We start from the raw sequence: 19,451 nt of genomic DNA on the forward strand, positions 1-19,451 counted from the left end.
GAATTTAATATTCCTATATTTCGCCCTAGTCACTAGGACATCTACGGGGATTACAAAAACAATTAATGTAACATGCACACAAAAACTTACACTACTAAGCCCAACCACGTGGGTGACACTAAAGTCCTATCTAGGTGATGCGCCCTCTAAGGGCGGTAGTAGGTGGCCTGGAATGTAAGGTGGGACCTCTGGTGATGAGTGTTTCCCAAATCTTCGGAAGCTTAATGCAACCGTATTTGTTAAGATTTGGTTGGTTTCTGAGAGCTGCTGCTGCTTCTAAGAAAAGTCTCTCTTTCTTGAATTTGCTGTGGTGGAGCATGGTGGTTTTCTTCCATGATACTCTGTGGGTGGTGTCCAAAACAAGGTCAGTCAAGCCTGAATGGCCATAGTTGTGTTTAACGATGTACGTCTTGTGTTCCTCCAGGCGGATGGATGCTGATCTGCCTGTCTGTCCAAAGTACGCAAGCTTACAGGAACAGGGTACTTTGTAAACTCCAGGCAGAGAGAGAGGGGGGAGCTGATCTTTCGTAGAACGGATAAGGGTAGCAAGTTTGCGGTAGGGCTTATATGCTGTGTGTAGGTTATACTTTTTTAGTATCTTGGCTATTTTTTCCGAAGTGCCTCGGATGTAGGTTATGGTGATGGCATTTTTAAATTCTTGTTGACGAGAGGGACGGGGAATGGGGGAGGAATTGATTATTTTTTTGATACTGTGTTCGCTGTAGCCATTGGAGAGGAAAGTTCTGTGTATGTGGTTAAGCTCAGTAGTGAGGGCGGTTCCACTGGAACAAAGATTGTGGGCTCTCTTGGTAAGGGTTTTAATAATGCCATATTGTTGAGAGGGGTGGTGGTGGTGGGAGAGTTTGTGAATGTATCTGCCTGTGTGTGTGTGGGTTTTCTGTATACAGTGAAGGCAAGTGTATCATTGGGAAGGCGCATGACTAAGGTGTCTAGGAAGGGTAAACAATTGTTCTTTTCCTTTTCCATAGTAAATTGGATTCTTGGATGTAGGCTATTGAGATGACCGAGGAAGGAGTCGAACGTGTCTGGGCCATGAGGCCAAATGGAGAATACATCATCTACATATCTTAGCCAGATAGAAGGTTTGAGTGGGGCTGAGTCTATGGCTCGTTTTTCGAAATCTTCCATATAGAAATTGGCAAGGGGGGGTGAGAGGGGGGAACCCATGGCGGTTCCTTCTATCTGCTTGTAGAGTTTGTTATTCCAAGAGAAATACCCAGAGTTGATGGCAAAGGAAAAGAGATCTAAGATGTCAGAGGGGAAAACGTTTTCTAAGAGAGATAAAGTGTCAGTTAAGGGAATATTGGTAAACAAAGAGGAGATATCAAAGCTTACCAATATGTCTGTATTGTTCAAGGTTAAATTTTCTGTGAGGGCTTTAAAGTCGGTCGAGTTTTTTATATAGGAAGCTGAATTTCCGGTGAGAGGGGACAGAGAGTTGGCCAGCTGTTTAGACAGTCTGTAACAATGCACCTTGTTACACACAGGGTATAAGCCCTACTGCAAACTTGCTACCCTTATCCCTACTACAAAAGATCAGCTCCCCCTCTCTCTCTGCCTGGAGTTTACAAAGTACCCTATTCCTGTAAGCTTGCGTACTTTGGACAGACAGGCAGATCAGCATCCATCCGCCTGGAGGAACACAAGACGTACATCGTTAAACACAACTATGGCCATTCAGGCTTGGCTGACCATGTTTTGGACACTACCCACAGAGTATCATGGAAAAAAACCACCATGCTCCACCACAGCAAATTCAAAAAAGAGAGACTTTTCTTAGAAGCAGCAGCAGCTCTCAGAAACCAACCAAATCTTAACAAATACGGTTGCATTAAGCTTCCGAAGATTTGGGAAACACTCATCACCAGAGGTCCCACCTTACATTCCAGGCCACCTACTACCGCCGTGGATAGGACTTTAGTGTCACCCACGTGGTTGGGCTTAGTATTGTAAGTTTTTGTGTGCATGTTACATTAATTGTTTTTGTAATCCCCGTAGATGTCCTAGTGACTAGGAAGAAATATAGGAGTATTAAATTCTAATTTAATTCTTTCTGAGTGTTGTAAAAAATCCATTAAACCTCCAACATAATGTCCTCACAGCACTTAAGCCTCTACACAAGAATGATTAAGGTTAAGTTAGTCAGCAAATGGGTTTAATCCTAGTGAGCATTTCATTTGCTTTATTGTTTTTATCTCAACTGTTTTACACCAATAATAGAGAGGTGGCTGAAAATACTGAAGACACAAGGTAACAACCAACAAATAACAGAAAATGTTTTGATAGATCCAAAGAATAAAAAAAAAAAAAATTCAAGTGATATAAATGGATTTTACAACATACAGTAATAACACAAGAGGTTTGTAGTAAATAAAGTGCTTACCTTTCTGTCTTCCAGGAAATATAATGGGATATAAAAATTATTTATTTACATTGCTTTTCCCTTTTTGAGAATAGAATCTTAAACCAAATAATTTTCTTCCCACTTTATCTAAAAATTCAAACTTTCAGCACATACACTCTGGGCTGTGTCTTGCTGATGTTGCACATCAGGCAGGAACTTACTTGACTATATGTCATGTCCCTTCTGCATTTGATTGGGCACATTGTCAGTAGAATTTTCATGTAAAAATAATAATAAATTGGTAATTGTATGGGAAATCACTAAATTAATGTTTTCTTATTTAACTCCATAAAAAAAAAAACATTGTTTGATTTTAAAAATATGTATTACATAAATCAGTTAGTTTTGGCACCTCGTGTAGAATATATCACCTGGATAGATAATATTAGAAAATTAACTAATTCTTCTTTCTTCACCTTGTTAAGGAGATCCCAAGACAGAAACACCTGGAGAGAGTATGTTAGGACTGTCCCATCAGTCTACATAGAATATGGGTAAAGAAGAAGAAATAGTAGTATATACACTATCTACCAATAATTGTCGGCACACTTTAGCAATTTACAAATACCAGCAGGCGAACCCTAATATTGGGTATGTCCACCTTTGGCTTTGATTACCTCCTGCACCTTTTGAGATAGCCTTTCCATCCAATATGTGGCAGACATCAGGTGGAATTTGTCTCCATTCTGCCATCAAATCTGCATTGAGTTCAGCTACAGATCAAGGACATGCTGCTCTGGATCTCAATCACCATTGCAATTCATCCCACTGGTGTTTGATGGGGGTTGAGGTCAGGGCTTTGCACAGGCCAGGGCAGTTGTTTAACACCCATCTATTTATACTATTCCATAACAGCTGCAGCTTTGTGGCATGGGGCATTGTCATCTTGATAGTAACACAGGTCCATTCCATAAAAACTCACAGTGTAGGCAGCACCTGATTATCCAGAATATCAAGGTATTAAGTTGCCTTCAGTGAACCATGGACAATGACCAGCGGTCCTACTCCAAACCATCTGAATGCACCCCACACCTGTACTCCTCCACCAAACTTTACTGTGGGTACAATTCACTGTGGTAACAAGCGTTCACCAAGCTGTTTTCATACCCACACCCTGCCATTAAAGTGGAAGAGGTGAACATTGATTCATCACTCCAGAGTACTGTATACTGTATTCCGCTGATGAATTATCCTGTTCACTCCTCTTTGCACCAGACCAGACGAGCTGCCTTGTTCATTGTTGTGATGTTCAGCTTCTATGCAGCTGCTCTTCCATGGAAACCCAGTAAATGGAGTTCTTTTCATACAGTATTAGTGCTCACCATGGTGTTACTGGCACTCTGAAACTCATCATGGATTATATATATATGACTCTGTGTCATGTCTCATTGACACTTATCATAAAAGTTGATCTAGAAATATCTATCATAAAAATCTCTAATTATAAAAAGTATATAGATCTAGAAATGTGAATCTTTGTTATATAATGTTACATTACTTCTTTTTTTTTTTTTTTTAAAGTACAATATTGTCAGTAGTATGGTGCCAGTGCATGGTAGAACAATGGCAGCAAACACATTGTTGGGTGATTTGATTTTCTGTGATTTTGTGCAGTGCATTGTGTGAGATATATTCATCACAGAAATTAAAGGATTTTTACAAGGAGAGTGAAATAGGTGAATGAGCTTGTATTAAGTGTTTCAACCGCAAGCGCCAGTTAGGTAAGAAGGATGAAGCGAATGTTAATAAAGTAGATAGTATTGACAGAAATGGCAAATATTAATGTCAGAATTCAATATTAAAATGCATTGGTGGAAATACATAAGAATGAAATAGACCTAAATAAGGAAATAGTACACTTATGTGTTATTCTTTGCAGGACAAAGCACAAAATTGAAAACTTGCAGAGATTAGCATAGCTGAAAAGAGAAATAAGCAGGTGGTTGGTGGTAAAAATTGAGATAATGTCAACAAATAAGAAAAACAAGGTAAGGAGAAAATTATATATGGGGACTCAGTGACCAAAGGTACTAATTGAAAGTATAAGAAAATCATGTTTCCCTGGTGCAAAAATTAATGATATTAGTCTTGCCATCTGGATGCAAAAAGGTAAAGCAAAAGAATTAATTGTCTTGATTGAAACTAATCATCTGAGTGGTGAGAAGTATTCTGTGAGGAAGGATGTGAAAGTGTTGTTGGACAAAGCCAAAATGAAGAGTGAGAAGGTGAAGATTCTAAGTCTTTCTGCCATGCTATGATAGAAGTGATTGACAGAAAGATTTGTATAATGCTGATTGAGGCAAATCAGTGTGAGAAAGAAGTGCAGAATCTAGTCTCTCAAGCAAAAATGTTTAATAGGGTAGTCATTTCAGGAAGTAATGGTGGTTGGGGAGCCTAAAGAGCTGCTGCAGTTTCTATATACTAATGCCAGAAGTATTAGGAACAAGAGAAGGAGTTTTTGGCATGGTTAGTCTTGTCTTGTCAAAAGTTATAAGGCATTAGTGAGACTTGGCTGACAAATAATGTAGTTATTTGCTGTCAGGGATGGAATGCGAAGGGCTTAGTATTTTCACTAAAGATAAAGAAGATAGGATGCAGGAGGGTTACTGCTGATAATAGCAGATGAATTACAGCCAAAAAGAATAGGAGATAGGCAAGAGGGTGTCTGTTCATTTGAAGCAGTCTGTTGTCAGATTAAGGCCAGTAGGACAAAATATACTATTAGTTGTTGCTATAGGCCAAGGAGTTCCACAGATGATCTAGAAGAAGCATTGGCAAATTAATGCAATGAGTTCAGATCAAATGATTATTATGGAGATTTCAGCTATGAAGATATTTATTATTTTTTTTTTATTATTGTATCACACCTCCAGGGAGTCCAAAGACTATAATAAATTTAGTTTAATCCTTTATCCAAGTGTAAGCAAACAAAGTTTGCACCTGAAAATATCTTCAGGACTGAGGTAAGGTGGTACATCCCTTGGCAACTCGTAGCAAAGGTGGACCAAGTTCTCATCACTCCTTGTCTTAGTATCTTCCATAATGCAAACCACATCTTCTTGCAGACAATTATACTGCTATGCATTGAGGGAAGGGCCACTACCCAGACCGGTTTCGACCTTTATTGAGGTCTCATCAGTGGGAGGCAGACCCAGAGTGGTGATATACATATTCAGACACAAATATAGTCAATCCTCTTGCTTGCAACATATTTCATTTCTGAAAGCTGCGTCATATGCTGAATACTCATGCAGAAGAAATGGAGAGGTCATATTTACCTATACGAGTTGCCAACCGGTGTACCACCTTATTATTAAATTACTCTGGATTTAGTGAAAGATGTTGGAAGTTTATTTTGCACTTGGTTAGACTATAATAAATTTAGTTTTATTAAAAGTTTAATTAATTAAAAGTTAAAAGTTTTCACTTGGATAAAGGATTAAACCAAATTTATTATATGACCTCTCCATTGCTTCTGGCTGAGTATCACCAGTCTGGGTCTGCTTCCCACTGATGAGACCTCAATAAAGGTCGAAACTGGTCTGGATAGTTGCCCTTCCCTTAATTCATAGCAGTATACATGTCTGCAAGGAGATATGCTTTGCATAATGGGAGATACTGAGACAAGGAGTGATGAGAACTTGGTCCACCTTTGCTATGAGTTGTCAAGGGATGTACCATCTTACCTCAGTCCTAAAGATATTTTCAGGTGCAAACTTTATTTGCTTATACTTGGATAAAGGATTAAACTAAATTTATTATAGTCTAACCAAGTGCAAAATAAACTTCCAAGAGTCCAAAGACTCATCGAGGGAGGGCATTGGAAGGAAGAGAAATCACATGGCAGGAAGGAAATGAAATTTATACAATTACTGAGAGATAATTACTTGAGGAAGCATGTGATTGAGGGGACTCAAGGTGCAAGAGTATTGGACCTAGTCATACGATCAGAAGAGCTATCTGTAACTAAATCACTTTCCCCCAATTGGGGAAAATGATCATTCAGACTTGACTTGATATATTGTAAAAAATGAGGAATATTCTGTCAAGAGGGGATATATGAGTGGAACTACAAGGCAGGTGATTATGACAAGCTTAGGAGGAAGCTCAAAGAAGGATGTTAGTAGTGCATGGAAGATAATTAAGGGGCATTTAGAGCAGGCTATATTAAATTAGGTATCTAAGGTAAGGAGGGTTAATCAGGTAGGAATTAGATGGATGAGTAATATCATTAAGCATGATCTTCAGAAAACAAAAATGTTGTGGAGTGTATATAAGGAAAAAGATGATCAGCAAACCCATGAACAGTACAAGGGTCAGGCAAGAAAGGTCATCAGTATGGTAAGGAATGCAAAATCAGATTATGAGAAGAAACTAACTGAGCAGGCCAAAGAAAATCCCAAAGAATTGTTCTGCTCTGTGGCAGGTAGGAGGAAAAATGACTATGGATGAATAACCTTAATGAGTGCTGATAGTCATGAGGTAATATATATTCATAAGCAGATTGCAAGGGTATATCATATGTTTAATTCTGTAACATATGTGACAGACTTATGTGGGAACAGAGATGGATGAATTGGAGGTGCTTAGAAGAGGGATATCAGCTCTTGTTTGCAGGAATGTGCAATGGAACTGGCAGTGCCTATGACTAGACCCTTTAATTTAAGTCTCAGCTCTGGTAGAGTTCCAAGTGAGTTTGAATGAGGACAAAACATTCCCTTGCATAAGGGAGGTTCTAAGGCTGCAGTAGCAAATTATAGACCAATCAGTATCTCAGGAGTGTTGGTAAAAGTACTACAAAAATTGGTGAAAAAGAGAATTCAGTAATGGCTGGATATGAATATGATACTCTATGAGGGACAACATGGCTTTTTGAAGGGTCGGTCATGCCTTAGTAATTTTCAAACTTTTTATTATAGAGTGACAGCTGAGTTGGATAAAAGAAATGGCTGCATGATGATTCTGCTGGATTTTCAAATGCATTTGACTCAGTTCCACCTGAAACTCTGTTACACAAATTAGAACAAATGGGGATGGATATGACACTGGTTTAGTGGACAAGAGGGTGGCTGCTGGGCAGATATCGGAAAGTGATATACACAGGAGCAGAATTCAGGCAAAATCTGGTGACTAGTGATGTGCCGTGAAGGTTCAGTGCTAGGATTACTACTGTTTAATTTGTACATAAATGATATAGGAAATAACCTGAAAAGAAATATCCAGTTGTTTGCTGATGATGCAAAATTAGGTAGAGTAATAGTGAATCAAAGTTATATGGAGAGTTTGCAGGATGATTTAAATAGGTTGTTGTTCTTCTTCTTCTCCCGTAGTCCTAAATGAACTGTTGGGTCATTCATGGCTAGTAGGTGATACTCTTTGCTAGCCTCCTCCAGTCATCTCGGTCTCTTGTTCTTGATGTCAGTTGAGAAAGGGAGGAATTTGTCCATTTGTCCAGGAATTTAATTGAGGTCGGCCCCTAACCCTTGATCCCGGAATGATTAATTCTAGTGCTTGCTTTGGAATGCCATTAGCCTTCTCCACATGTCCGAACCATTTCATCTGTCTTCTTCTGATGACTGTCAGAATATTTTCCCTTTTTTTCCCATCTATTGAATCAATCAGTTTTCGGACATTTTCATTGGTTTCATGAGTGGTATAGGGAATTCTCAAAAGTCTTCTGTAAGTTTTCATTTCGAAAGACAGGAGTCTCCTCTCATCTTCCTTCAATAAAGTCCAGGCTTCACAACCATACAAGAGGACAGAATTCACAGGTGTCAATTAGTCTTAGTCTGGTTGTGATTGCTATTCTGTTATCTCCCCACAATGGTTTTAACTTCTGTAGGGCCACGGTTACTTTAGCAATTCAGTATTTAATGTCGGTTTTTGAACGACCATCTTGACTCAACGTGCTTCCTAGATAAGTGAACTTCTTTACATTCTCAATTTGCTTATTGCCAATTTGTATCTTTAAGAATTCAATGTCTGATTTTGAGGTTATCATTGTTTTTGTTTTTTGTAGGTTTATGTATAATCCATATTTTTTTAATGTTCCAAAAACACGGCTGGTTATCTCTTGTAATTCTTCTTCGCTTTCTGCCAGAAGATCGATATTGTAAACAAAACGTAAGTTATTTATTCTTAGTCTGCCAACTACTATTCCAGTGTAATATTCATAAAGAACTTCATCTATGACATATTCCAGAAAACAATTAAAAAGAAGGGGGGAGAAGATGCATCCCTGTCTTACCCCCATTCTGCCTGGAATGGTTCACTGCTATAATTTTTAATTTCAATTCTCATATCAGATGAGGAATAAAGAGATTTAATAATCCTAATGATTTTGTTGTCAATACCATAATATTCAAAAATTTTCCATAATGCCTCGTGCCATATTGAGTCAAAAGCTTTTTGAAGGTCTAAAAAGTTGTGACAGATTATTTTGTAATGTTCTATGTATTTTTTGCCTAGTATGTGTATTGTAAAATGGTCATTTGTACTTCAGGACTTCCGGAAACCTTCTTGTTCATCTGATAGTCTGCTTTCTATTTTCTTTTCGATTCTTGACAATAGTATTTTTAACAGGATTTTGCTTGGATGACTAATAAGGCTTATTGTTCTATAGTTGCTACATTTATTGCTGTTTCCCTTTTTAGGAATAGGTACAAGGACAGAGGTTTGCCAATCAGAAGGTCAAGTCTCTGTGTTTCATACGTCCTGGAATAAATTTAGCAAGGTGTCCATGATTATGTCATTTCCTTCGCGTATCAGTTCCACTGTGACGCCATCACTTCCCGGTGATTTTCCTATTTTTGAGGAGCTAACTGCTGCAATAACTTCTTCTTTTAATATTGGGTAATCTCCTTCCTGCGAACCTCCTGGCAAAATTCCATCCAAAATATCATCAGTCAGTTGAGGGTCTTTTTGAAAAAGTTTGGTTTCATAACATTTCCATCTATCAACTATTTTCTGGTTATCCGTGATAGGAGTTCCATCTTCATCTTCTATGCTCCAATTAATTGCAGTAAAAGGTTCGGTAATAGGTTGTTAGTATGGGGCAAAAGATTAATGGGTGTCAATTTAATATGGAGAAATGCAAAGTTATGTATTTTGGAATAAATCGATTACATGTTATGCACAACATTCATGGAACTGTACTCCTGGAAATAGATGAAGCTGATTTTGGAAGGTGGTAGTAGATAGAGAGTTTAAGTTTTGAGTGAATATAAAGTTGCCAAGGTAGTTGATTAGATGACTTGACTAATGAAGAATATCTGTTGGATTTCTGCTCAGGACATGGACTGGTTATTACTAACACCATGTTCCAACATAAAAATGTGCACAAATTCACATGGAGAGAAGAGGCTAGGAATAAGAAAAGTCTCATTGACTATGTTATTGTTGATAGCGATGTTTTCTCCATGGTGCAGGACACCAGAGTGTACAGAGGATTTGAAATTGGAAGTGATCACTATTTAGTCTTGAGCAGGATAAAATTGAATTTCATATTGAAAAGAATAACATGTAAGAAAATTTTAAAGCGAATAAAAGTTGAGCAGCTCTCAGATGTGAACTGTAGACTAAAATACAGAAAGATTATTGAAAAGAAAATGAAAGAGTTTGAGAACAGGAATCAAACCTTGGAGATTCAGTGGCAAACTCTGAAGAAAACATTGATTGATTCTGCCAGAGAGGCATGTGGTGAGGTTGTGTGGAAGGATAAAAAAATCAGAACTCCCTGGTGGACACAGGAAGTTAAAGAGGCAGTGAAGGAAAAGAAGAAAGCATATCAAAGGTTCCTGGCAAATAAGTCAGCTTTTACTCATACAGAATACAGAGACAAATGTAAGAAAGCTAAACAGTGTGTAAAACTAGCTAAACAAAAGTAATGGGAGTACTTTGGCAAGAATATAGAAAATAAATATTAAGAAGGTGGCAAAATATTCTGGAGGTTGTTGAAGAAGCTTAGGAATGGAGGAAAGAGTGCTGTAAAAGGAGTTAGAGATGATAAAGGTGACATGAAAACAGGAGAAAAAAAAGATATCCTTGAAGTATGGAGTGATTACTTTGAAAAACTGCTAAATGAAACAAGTAGTGATGACAGCACAGTGATAAAAAACACTGACCAGACATGCAGTCAGGAATACATATCCATACTTGAAGTAGAAAAAGCCATCAAAGGCTTGAAATGTGAAAAGGCAGCAGGAGTAGATGATATTCGACCAGAAATTCTGAAATATGGTTGTATAAAAGTCTTACAGTGACTGCACTGCATAGTTCAGAAAGCCTGGACAGAGGGACGAATTCGCAATGATTTGAGTAGAGCTCTCATAGTACCCATATATAAAAAGGGAAATAAAACTGAATGTGAGAATTACATAGGTATTTCCCTACTGAGTGTTCCTGGCAAGATTTATGCAAGTATACTTGAGAAACGGTTGAGAAGAATTGTAGAAGAAAAGCTTGGTGAAGAACAAGCTGGATTCAGGCCAAATAGAGGCTGTCAGAATCAGATCTTCACTTTACGACAAATAGTCGAGAAAGCATGGGAATATAACAAAGATCTGTATTTAAGTTTTGTCGATTCGGAAAAGGCATATGACAAGGTGCCAAGAGAGAAGCTATTCAATACGCTGCAGTTATATGGTGTCAATGGGGCATTATATCAAGCAATACTTAGTCTTTATTTGAGTTGTAAGTCAGCAGTTAGAATTGAAGGAAGTACAGGAAGATGGTTTAATGTTAAATCTGGTGTGAGACAAGGATGTACATTATCCCCTCTGTTATTCATTATCTATATGGATCACATTATGAAGGAAAGTGGTATTAAACCTGATATCAAAATTGGAGATGTTAATGTCAGCTCTTTGCTTTATGCAGATGATGTTATACTTCTAAATAAATCCGCTACAAGTCTGCAAGATTCTCTTACTAAATTGAATAGCTGTTGTAATAGATATGGTATGAAGGTCAGCAATAAAAAGACAAAGACAATGAAAATAGGCAGAATCATTGAAAATGTCAACTGTGTTGTGAATGGAGAACTTGTGGAACAAGTAAAACATTTCAGCTACTTAGGCACGATTTTTACTGAAGATGGTAAATTAAATATAGAAATAGACAACAGAATCAGCAAAGCTGGTATGGTGGGAAGTCAATTGGATAAATTCATATGGAATAAGAGAGAAATTAGTCGGAACACTAAATTAGTTCTATACAAGAGACAGTGTTCAAACCAGTTTTAACTTATGGATCTGAGAGCTGGGTCAGAAGTAAAACGCTTGACCAAAGACTAGAGACCGCAGATATGAGAGTCCTGAGAAAGATTAAAGGCGTGAACAGATGGCATCAATGGCAATATCATATTAAAAATGAGGATATTAGGAAAGAACTTGACATTGTCAGCATCCAGGAATGCGTTAGCAGAGCTAATCTCAGGTGGTATGGTCACTTAAATAGAATGGGAGAGGAAAGATTAGCAAAACAAGTGTTCTCTGCCAGGTTGGCAGGAAAATGACCCAGAGGAAGACCAAGATATAGGTGGATTGATACGGTACAAAGTGCCTTAGACGATAGAAATATAAGATCTGATAATGTTGGAGTCTTGACAAGTAACAGACTGATTTGGAGGAAAATTGTAGATAGGAAGTTAGTAATGATGTAATTTTTTCATGTAGTACTGTCATATCCTGTACACCCCTTGAGGGTACATGGCAGGAATTTGATGATGATGATGATGACTAATGAAGAACACATAAACAGAAGAGATAAGGAAATTGTTATTCATTTTTATAAAGCCACGTTCTCACTTGGATTACTTTGCTCAGGTCTGGTCTCCTGGGTTTCTTGGGGGATGAGGAAGTGGTGGAGAGGATTCATAGGCAAGTGACCAAGATAGCAAGTGATCTATGGAATGAACCCTGTAATAAAGTGAGGTTTTGTGGATTGTAAAAGTTGGTTGATAGGAGAGAGAGGATGGGGGATATGATAGAAACATTTAAGTTACTTAAAGGGTTTTATGGGATTGATGCAGGCAAATTGTTTCAGCACTTGGCTAGAGGGACAGAACAAGAGGTTATTCCTGGATATCAAGTAAAAGTGTAATTTGTAGGGACTTGAGGACCAGATTTTTCTCTTAGAGAGTTGTGAATGAATGAAATGGGTTGCATGAGTCATTGTTAGTGCTTTTGTTTGTTAAGGGGTTCAAGGAGAGGTATGATAGATTGTGTGGATAGTTTGGATCTCCTGCAATGAGTCTTCAGACTCAATGCAGGTGTCCTCACAACAACAACAATAATAATAATATATTTTCATGATTTCTCCACTATTTGTCTTAAACTAAAAATATTGTCACAAACCCAGGTTTGTCCTTCTCTGATTAAATTTTATCAAGCTTCTCTTAAATCTGTATCCCTAAATCTTACTCAGAACACTCAGTACAGAATTCTTTCTGAGCTGTCTATCTCCTTTTATCCTTATAATTCTGACATTGTTTCTACTTAAATCTACTCAACTGCTTTTCTCTTGAATATTCTCTATCATTGTTTTGTCATTACTTATTCATGTATTACATTTTAAAAATGACTCCTGACATCCAGGATAGCATTAGCTTTTTTTTCTTTTTGTACTCTTTCATTCATTTCTAACATTATTCAATTTACAGAATGTTCTGATCTTCATGATATTTATGTTCTTTATTCTTCCTAAAATAGTTTTTCCAAGACTTTTGCATTTTTCTTTATTCTCTGGAACACATTACATACTCTGCAGGAGCAGTGTTGGTATGATTTCTTCTTTCCGAAACTGCCTCTAACTTTTTGAGTTCAGCATAAGTTATAATATTGATATCACCAAGTAAACATGAGAATTAAAACTAGTCAGAGATAACAATGATTGTCTAACTGTTCATGGCAGCTGTTGCAGCATGCTAGAATGGTGATATCTGACTAAATAAACTTTTATAGCAATATCGTTATTATTATTATTAGTGCACCCTCCATGGAGTCAGCAGACTCATTGTCAGAGGTTCATTCAACTAATAAATCTTAAAATCCACCTTAACACTCTTCGCAACAACAACAACATTCTGGTAATGTGTTCCATTCACTGAAAATTTTCCATGTAAAAAATCTACTCTTCATATATAATTTCCAGGGATGACCTCTGGTTTTTCCCCTCTCACCTTTACTCTTTTTATAATATCATCTAGAATAATCTGATAAAATCCTCTCACTAACTTAAACGTCTCTATCATATCACCTCTCTTCCTTCTATCCACCAAACTCTGCAATCCACATCTCTTCAACCTCTCTCCATAGCCAGCAGTCCAAAGTCCTGATATTGGCTTAGTCACTTGCCTCTGGACTCTCTCCATTATCTCCATATTACACTGAAAACCAAGTGACCAGATATTCAAGTCATCTCCTTCCTCTAAAGCAGTGGGTCTTAACCTTTTTAGTGATCGGCACCCCCTTGAATCTAAAAATAAGTTCTCGCACCCCCTTGAAAAATGTGTTTCTATTTCTTTATTTAAGAAATTACATCTATTGCAAGATAATTTATTTATTGAAAAATAAACACATACATTTACATATACATACAAAACAATATCTCAATTTTTAATGGCTATGTTGTTATTGTTTATTCATAATAATACTTTAGAAGCAAGGCTCCTTTTTTGAAAGAGCCACGCGTAAGTCATCACTTGCATTTAAGCGATTTCTGGCTTTTGTTTTTATGTGCAAAAGTGATGAAAATCCCATTTCACACAGGTAGGTGGTGGCAAATGGTAAAAGTGTCTGCAATGCTGCTTTTGCCAGCTATGGATAAGGTTCTAACTGTGTACACACCAGAATTGTTCTAAGTCCAGTTTTTCAAATTCCATTTGAATACGTGCATTGGCTCGTATTTCAATAAGATCGTCTTTTATTAAATAGCTGTCGTCCATCGAATCTGGGTCAAAATTTAGAAACTTATCTCGCACCCCCAGGGGTGCACACACTCCAGGTTAAGAACCACTGCTCTAAAGGGAAGGGGATGGCTTGAATGACTAGGTACTAGTCATTCTCCTTAATTCATAATATATTATTCATTGTTTGCAATTTTTTCCAATGGTGATTAATATTTCATGAGTAATAATATAATGAATAAGTTGCATTCATTGTCTTCCCTTTTGTTACTTTCTCTATTAGTTAAGTTCTCTTCCCATCTGGTTGGTTGAGTGTATAACATATTCACCATCTGTCTAACTAACTGGTTGTAGGTTTAAATTTCATTCTAAGCATTGATGCTGTTTGTTTATGTCTTTACATGAGAGGTAATGTTCATTGCTCATATGAGATCACTGTCCTGCTTATTGGAGGGCTGAAGTGGCTAAAACAAGAGAGAAGTATAAGAACTAGATGTGCTAGATATTGATAAAGATATTGGCTTTGATATTAATTTTCTGTTTGTAATACTAGCAAAGATCAAATTTAATCATTAGATATTTACATGAAAAAGACTATAGGAAAATCTAAATATACTAATTGTCCAATATTTATTTATTAGTGCAAAACCATATGCACGAATGAAATTGATGATTGTGGGAGTTCAAGGAATTGGAAAAACTTCTCTCCTGGAACAGCTGCGTCAAGAAGGTTCAGGAACATATACAAGGAAACCACCAGAAGTAAGCACTGTCATACATACAAACCCGTGTGTGTGTGTGTGTGTGTGTGTGTGTGTGTGTGTGTGTGTGTGTGTGTGTGTGTGTGTGTGTGTTATAAAGACAATTTTTAAAAAAATAGATAGTACCTGTTGACTACATTTGATATGTACATACATAAAACTTACAGATTATATTATAACAAATTCTAGGCCAGTTTTCTTCATTATTATGGCAGAAGCATGAAAGTGGTTCTTACAAAATATAGTACAAGGCTACTATATTTTTGTTCCATGTGAAAGATATATCTGTGTTTGCTGGGTAAAGTGGGATAAGTACAAAAACAGTGATTTTGAGAAAACTGAATTTAAGATTTGAAGAAGTTCTCTAAATTATCTAAAGATCTTTCTGTGTGGTTGGTTCATATTATTCCTAATTCTATTTTATATATTTTTTTAACCTTTGATTATTCTGTTAGCAACAATAATTTAAAATGAAAACATAACATAAAAAAAGTGAACTTACCATGATAGTGAATATTGCTATTTATCTTAGCATGGTTTATGATGCAATACACAGGAACAATTAATAAATTTTTCGAGATTTTACTAATAATTGTCTTATTCAAGTTAATGCAATATTGTACAAGGTAAGAATTCAAAAAATTCCATAAGAAATGTTTAAATGGCGTCACTTATTTGCCATTGTTGTCAGGGTAGAAATCCCAAATGTGACCTGACGCATTCAAATTCTGGTAAAGGAAAACAAGGAAGATGATAACTAAGAAGTCCAGTAAATCTGACTTCTCCCAGGAGATCAGGTTAAGTCCACTGTATTTTATTAGTGAAATGAGTCTATTAATCTCTGCCTTTCTCCTGAAGTTCGTTAATTTAAAAGGTTCCTATGCATTCAGGCTTGATTTATAAAAAAATTATTCCAGACTCATCTTTTTTTAAAAGAGCAACTATTTTACTCGTCTCCAGTTGAATGGATTACCATTTTTATTCATTTTATACTCCTTTAGCTAATTTATCATCAGTGTTGCAAAATCCAAGAAGTTTTCTTGTATACCACTCTAACTCTGAATGGTTTTTTTTTTTTTTTTTCATCTATCTGTTGTATTAATTACACCCATTTTGTTCAAATGGCACCATGAAAGTTCTTTATTCTTTCAATCAAACTTCTTGTGAATGTGTCCTTGTAACTAAAATGTGTGATTGATAACTTTCAGTGTACTTTTGAAGGCCAACAATGTACATTACACCAGCATGGATATTTTTATTATACTTTTTACTTCAGGCTTTACTTCTTTTGTAATGTACTGACAGAAACAAGACCAGACCTCATTTCCTCCTCTTCCTGACAAATCATCATAATCACAATCCATTATCAAAATTGTAGATGGTCTGAAGTTATCCAAAGTTTTTGACAATGAGGTGCAGACGGGCACTGCTGCAAGTCATACAGTTTTTGTTGTGCCATGATTTTTGGGCAAGTCTATCTTTCAGTTTAAAATGGTATGCATCATCTGCTAATTCCTGAATTGTTATACAATTCTTTCTGAAAATCGTCTTTTTTGTCTGTTTTGGACACCAGTCCGATTTAAAGTGCTCTCTTATCACCTGTCAGATTTTTTTTTTACTTTAATTTATATAATAATGTAGACAGATGATTACGTTAAAAGTACAGAATCACAGGTTATTCTAGCATTGCTGGAAAAATCTTAAAGTCAGTCAAAATGACATGTAATGAATGATAAGAGGGAGAGAGAGAGAGAGAGAGAGCTAGCAATCTAATTGGAGATAGTGGAAGGCAGATATATATACAGGATGGAGTTGCTTGTAGGACTCGATTTTTTGACATGTATCAAAATGGTATGCATCATCTGCTAATTCCTGAATTGTTATCCAATTCTTTCTGAAAATCATCTTTTTTGTCTGTTTTGGACATCAGTCCGATTTAAAGTGCTCTCTCTTATCGCCTATCACCTTTCGGATTTTTTTTTTACTTTAATTTATATAATAATGTAGACAGATGATTATGTTAAAAGTACAGAATCACAGGTTATTCTAGCACTGCTGGAGAAATCTTAAAGTCAGTCAAAATGACATGTAATGAATGATAAGAGGGAGAGAGAGAGAGAGAGAGAGGAAACTAGCCATCTAATTGGATATAGTGGAAGGCAGATATATATAGGATGGTGTAGCCTTGTAGGACTCATTAGAACCTCCAGAATAGTTTGTTATAGTTGATAGTTTGGTTTAGTGAATTTTCTTTGGGCATTGTGCTCATAGCAGTTTGGTTTAGAAGTGTTCAGTAGTTTGTTATAGTGAATGAATTTGTGTAATGGTACTCACTATAATTAGAGTAAGTTATAGTTGGTAAGTATAGTTCAGGTGTGAAAATCTGTGATGTGACTGATGCAGTATGTAAGCAAGTAGAATAAGTGGAGATGTTATGATTGCACTGGTCAGAATGAATGATTTGAAATAACAAAAGTGTGATATAAGAGAGGATATGATGGAGTTGTTGAATGAGTTGAAAAAGAAGAGCAGAAGAGTAAAGATTGTTACGTCTGATGGTATGACATGAGTGAACTGAGGAGGTAGTATGATTGCAAATGAGTCAGTAAGTAGATTGTCTAGAAACCAGTGGTGTGTGTGTGTGTGTGTGTGTGTGTGTGTGTGTGTGTGTGTGTGTGTGTGTGTGTGTGTGTGTGTGTGTGTAGTATGTAGATTCATGGAATGATTTTCATGGTTAAAAGGAATTTGTATTATTCAAGATGGATTGCATTTGCCTGGGTTGATTCATGAAACCATAGTGCATTCATTAAATTAAGTAGTAGAAATTGGGAGTGTAATGATAAATAGAATGAGATTAAGAATAATAGCTTATTAGAAATGACCCCATAAAATGAAAGACAAGTTTTTCCAAGAAAGTAAAGTGTAAAGCATGGAAATTGGCAGGGGGATTTGGTTCAAGATTCAACTCAGTAGTCATGCACAATACATTAATGCTAGGCATGAGGAATAAAGGTAAGACGTTATTAGCATCAGTAGGTGGTGAACCCATAGATTATAGGCATTACTGAGAGTGAGCCAGGTAATAAACTGTCATTCTCTCTCTCTCTCTAAGACAAACAAGCACAGGTTTTCATAAGGAAGTTTACCAGTTGTAGAGAAAGCTGCCATAGATAGCTAACTCTTCTGGTTGTAGTGTTTGTTGTCAAAGTGATGCTGGGGAACTGTGCGCATAATTTTGAGCATTTTGACGGTATCAGGTGGGAAGAAATCCTCTTAAGAGCTGCAAGATGTCATTCCTATGAACGTTTGTGAACATGCTAATATCAAGACTTGCTAGAATGCCAGTTGTTTCAGTGTTACGTCCTTTGTTTTCTCAGGGAGAATTCTTAACATATGACTCAGTTTTGCCAATATGTGGGCTGGTTGTCTGGATAAGTATTTGGACAGATTAGAGTTGAACAAGTTTGTTTCTGACATCCATAATGGGACATAAAGGTACGTTTTTCTCGTGCAGCTTATGAATACCATATGTTCGTGGTATCACCAACTGTTTGGAGTTTTCCAGCATGAATCTTTTTGGTGTTGTATTTTGTCATTTAATTTTATTATTATTATTGTTTCATGACACCTCCAAGGAGTCCAAGGACTCATTGAGGGAGGGCACCTACTCAACAACTCTTTATGTCCACCACTTAATCTACCAACTACACCAAACCACCACTACCATCATCATTTACCCCAACACCATCTTCTTCCCACCACTAGTTTTTTTGTTTGTAAATTGCATGTGTTCTGAAGAAACATTACAAAACAAACTAACAGAATGGTCAGTGCCTGAAGAACTATCCCAGAGCTTTGCTCAAATTGTGCAATCCATCCATGCAGCACCAGCAAAGACTTTGGTCACCATGACTTCTTCATCTTCTCAAAGGAAATGGGTAACACACACACACCACTGAACAATTATCAAAGAAATGCAATTACATTAAGCAACACTACAGGAATCAGAGGATGCACAGTCTACATACTCAGTTAAAAGAATTAAACTATCAAGTATATATGGGCATAAATTCCAAATGACGTGGAAAACCCATATCTAGGCTATCTGCCAAAAACTAGAACTTTGTCAAAATATCCATAAAACCAGAGAAATGTAGTAGCTATACCAAAGAAAGGAAGCCCAAAAGATGAAGAAGAAAAGCTAAAAATGGCAAGGTACCTAAAAATAAAAGTGAACTCTTGCTGTGGAAGAACTACTTTGAAAAACTATTGAATCATTCATCATTGAACTATAGATGCCTTGCCAGAAATAATAATCTAAAAAGAACTTCCTATTATGTGTAACAATTTTATGATACAA

The 19,451-nt window shown here is 36.6% G+C and overlaps 1 protein-coding gene across 2 annotated transcripts in view; it reads left to right on the plus strand.

Moving 5' to 3' along the window:
• Window positions 1-19,451, plus strand: part of LOC150094209 (leucine-rich repeat serine/threonine-protein kinase 1-like) — an 803,235-nt gene that overhangs the window by 301,329 nt on the left and 482,455 nt on the right. For both annotated transcript variants that reach the window (XM_090412317.1, XM_090412318.1), the window contains exon 13: window positions 14,972-15,092. In XM_090412317.1, coding sequence (XP_090268443.1) covers window positions 14,972-15,092 — 121 coding nt within the window. The remainder of the gene's footprint in view (window positions 1-14,971; window positions 15,093-19,451) is intronic.

Source organism: Typopeltis vanoorti, chromosome 22 (genome assembly GCF_054136105.1).
Source record: "Typopeltis vanoorti isolate ZY-2024b chromosome 22, IOZ_Tvanoo_1.0, whole genome shotgun sequence".
NCBI lineage: Eukaryota > Metazoa > Arthropoda > Arachnida > Uropygi > Thelyphonidae > Typopeltis > Typopeltis vanoorti.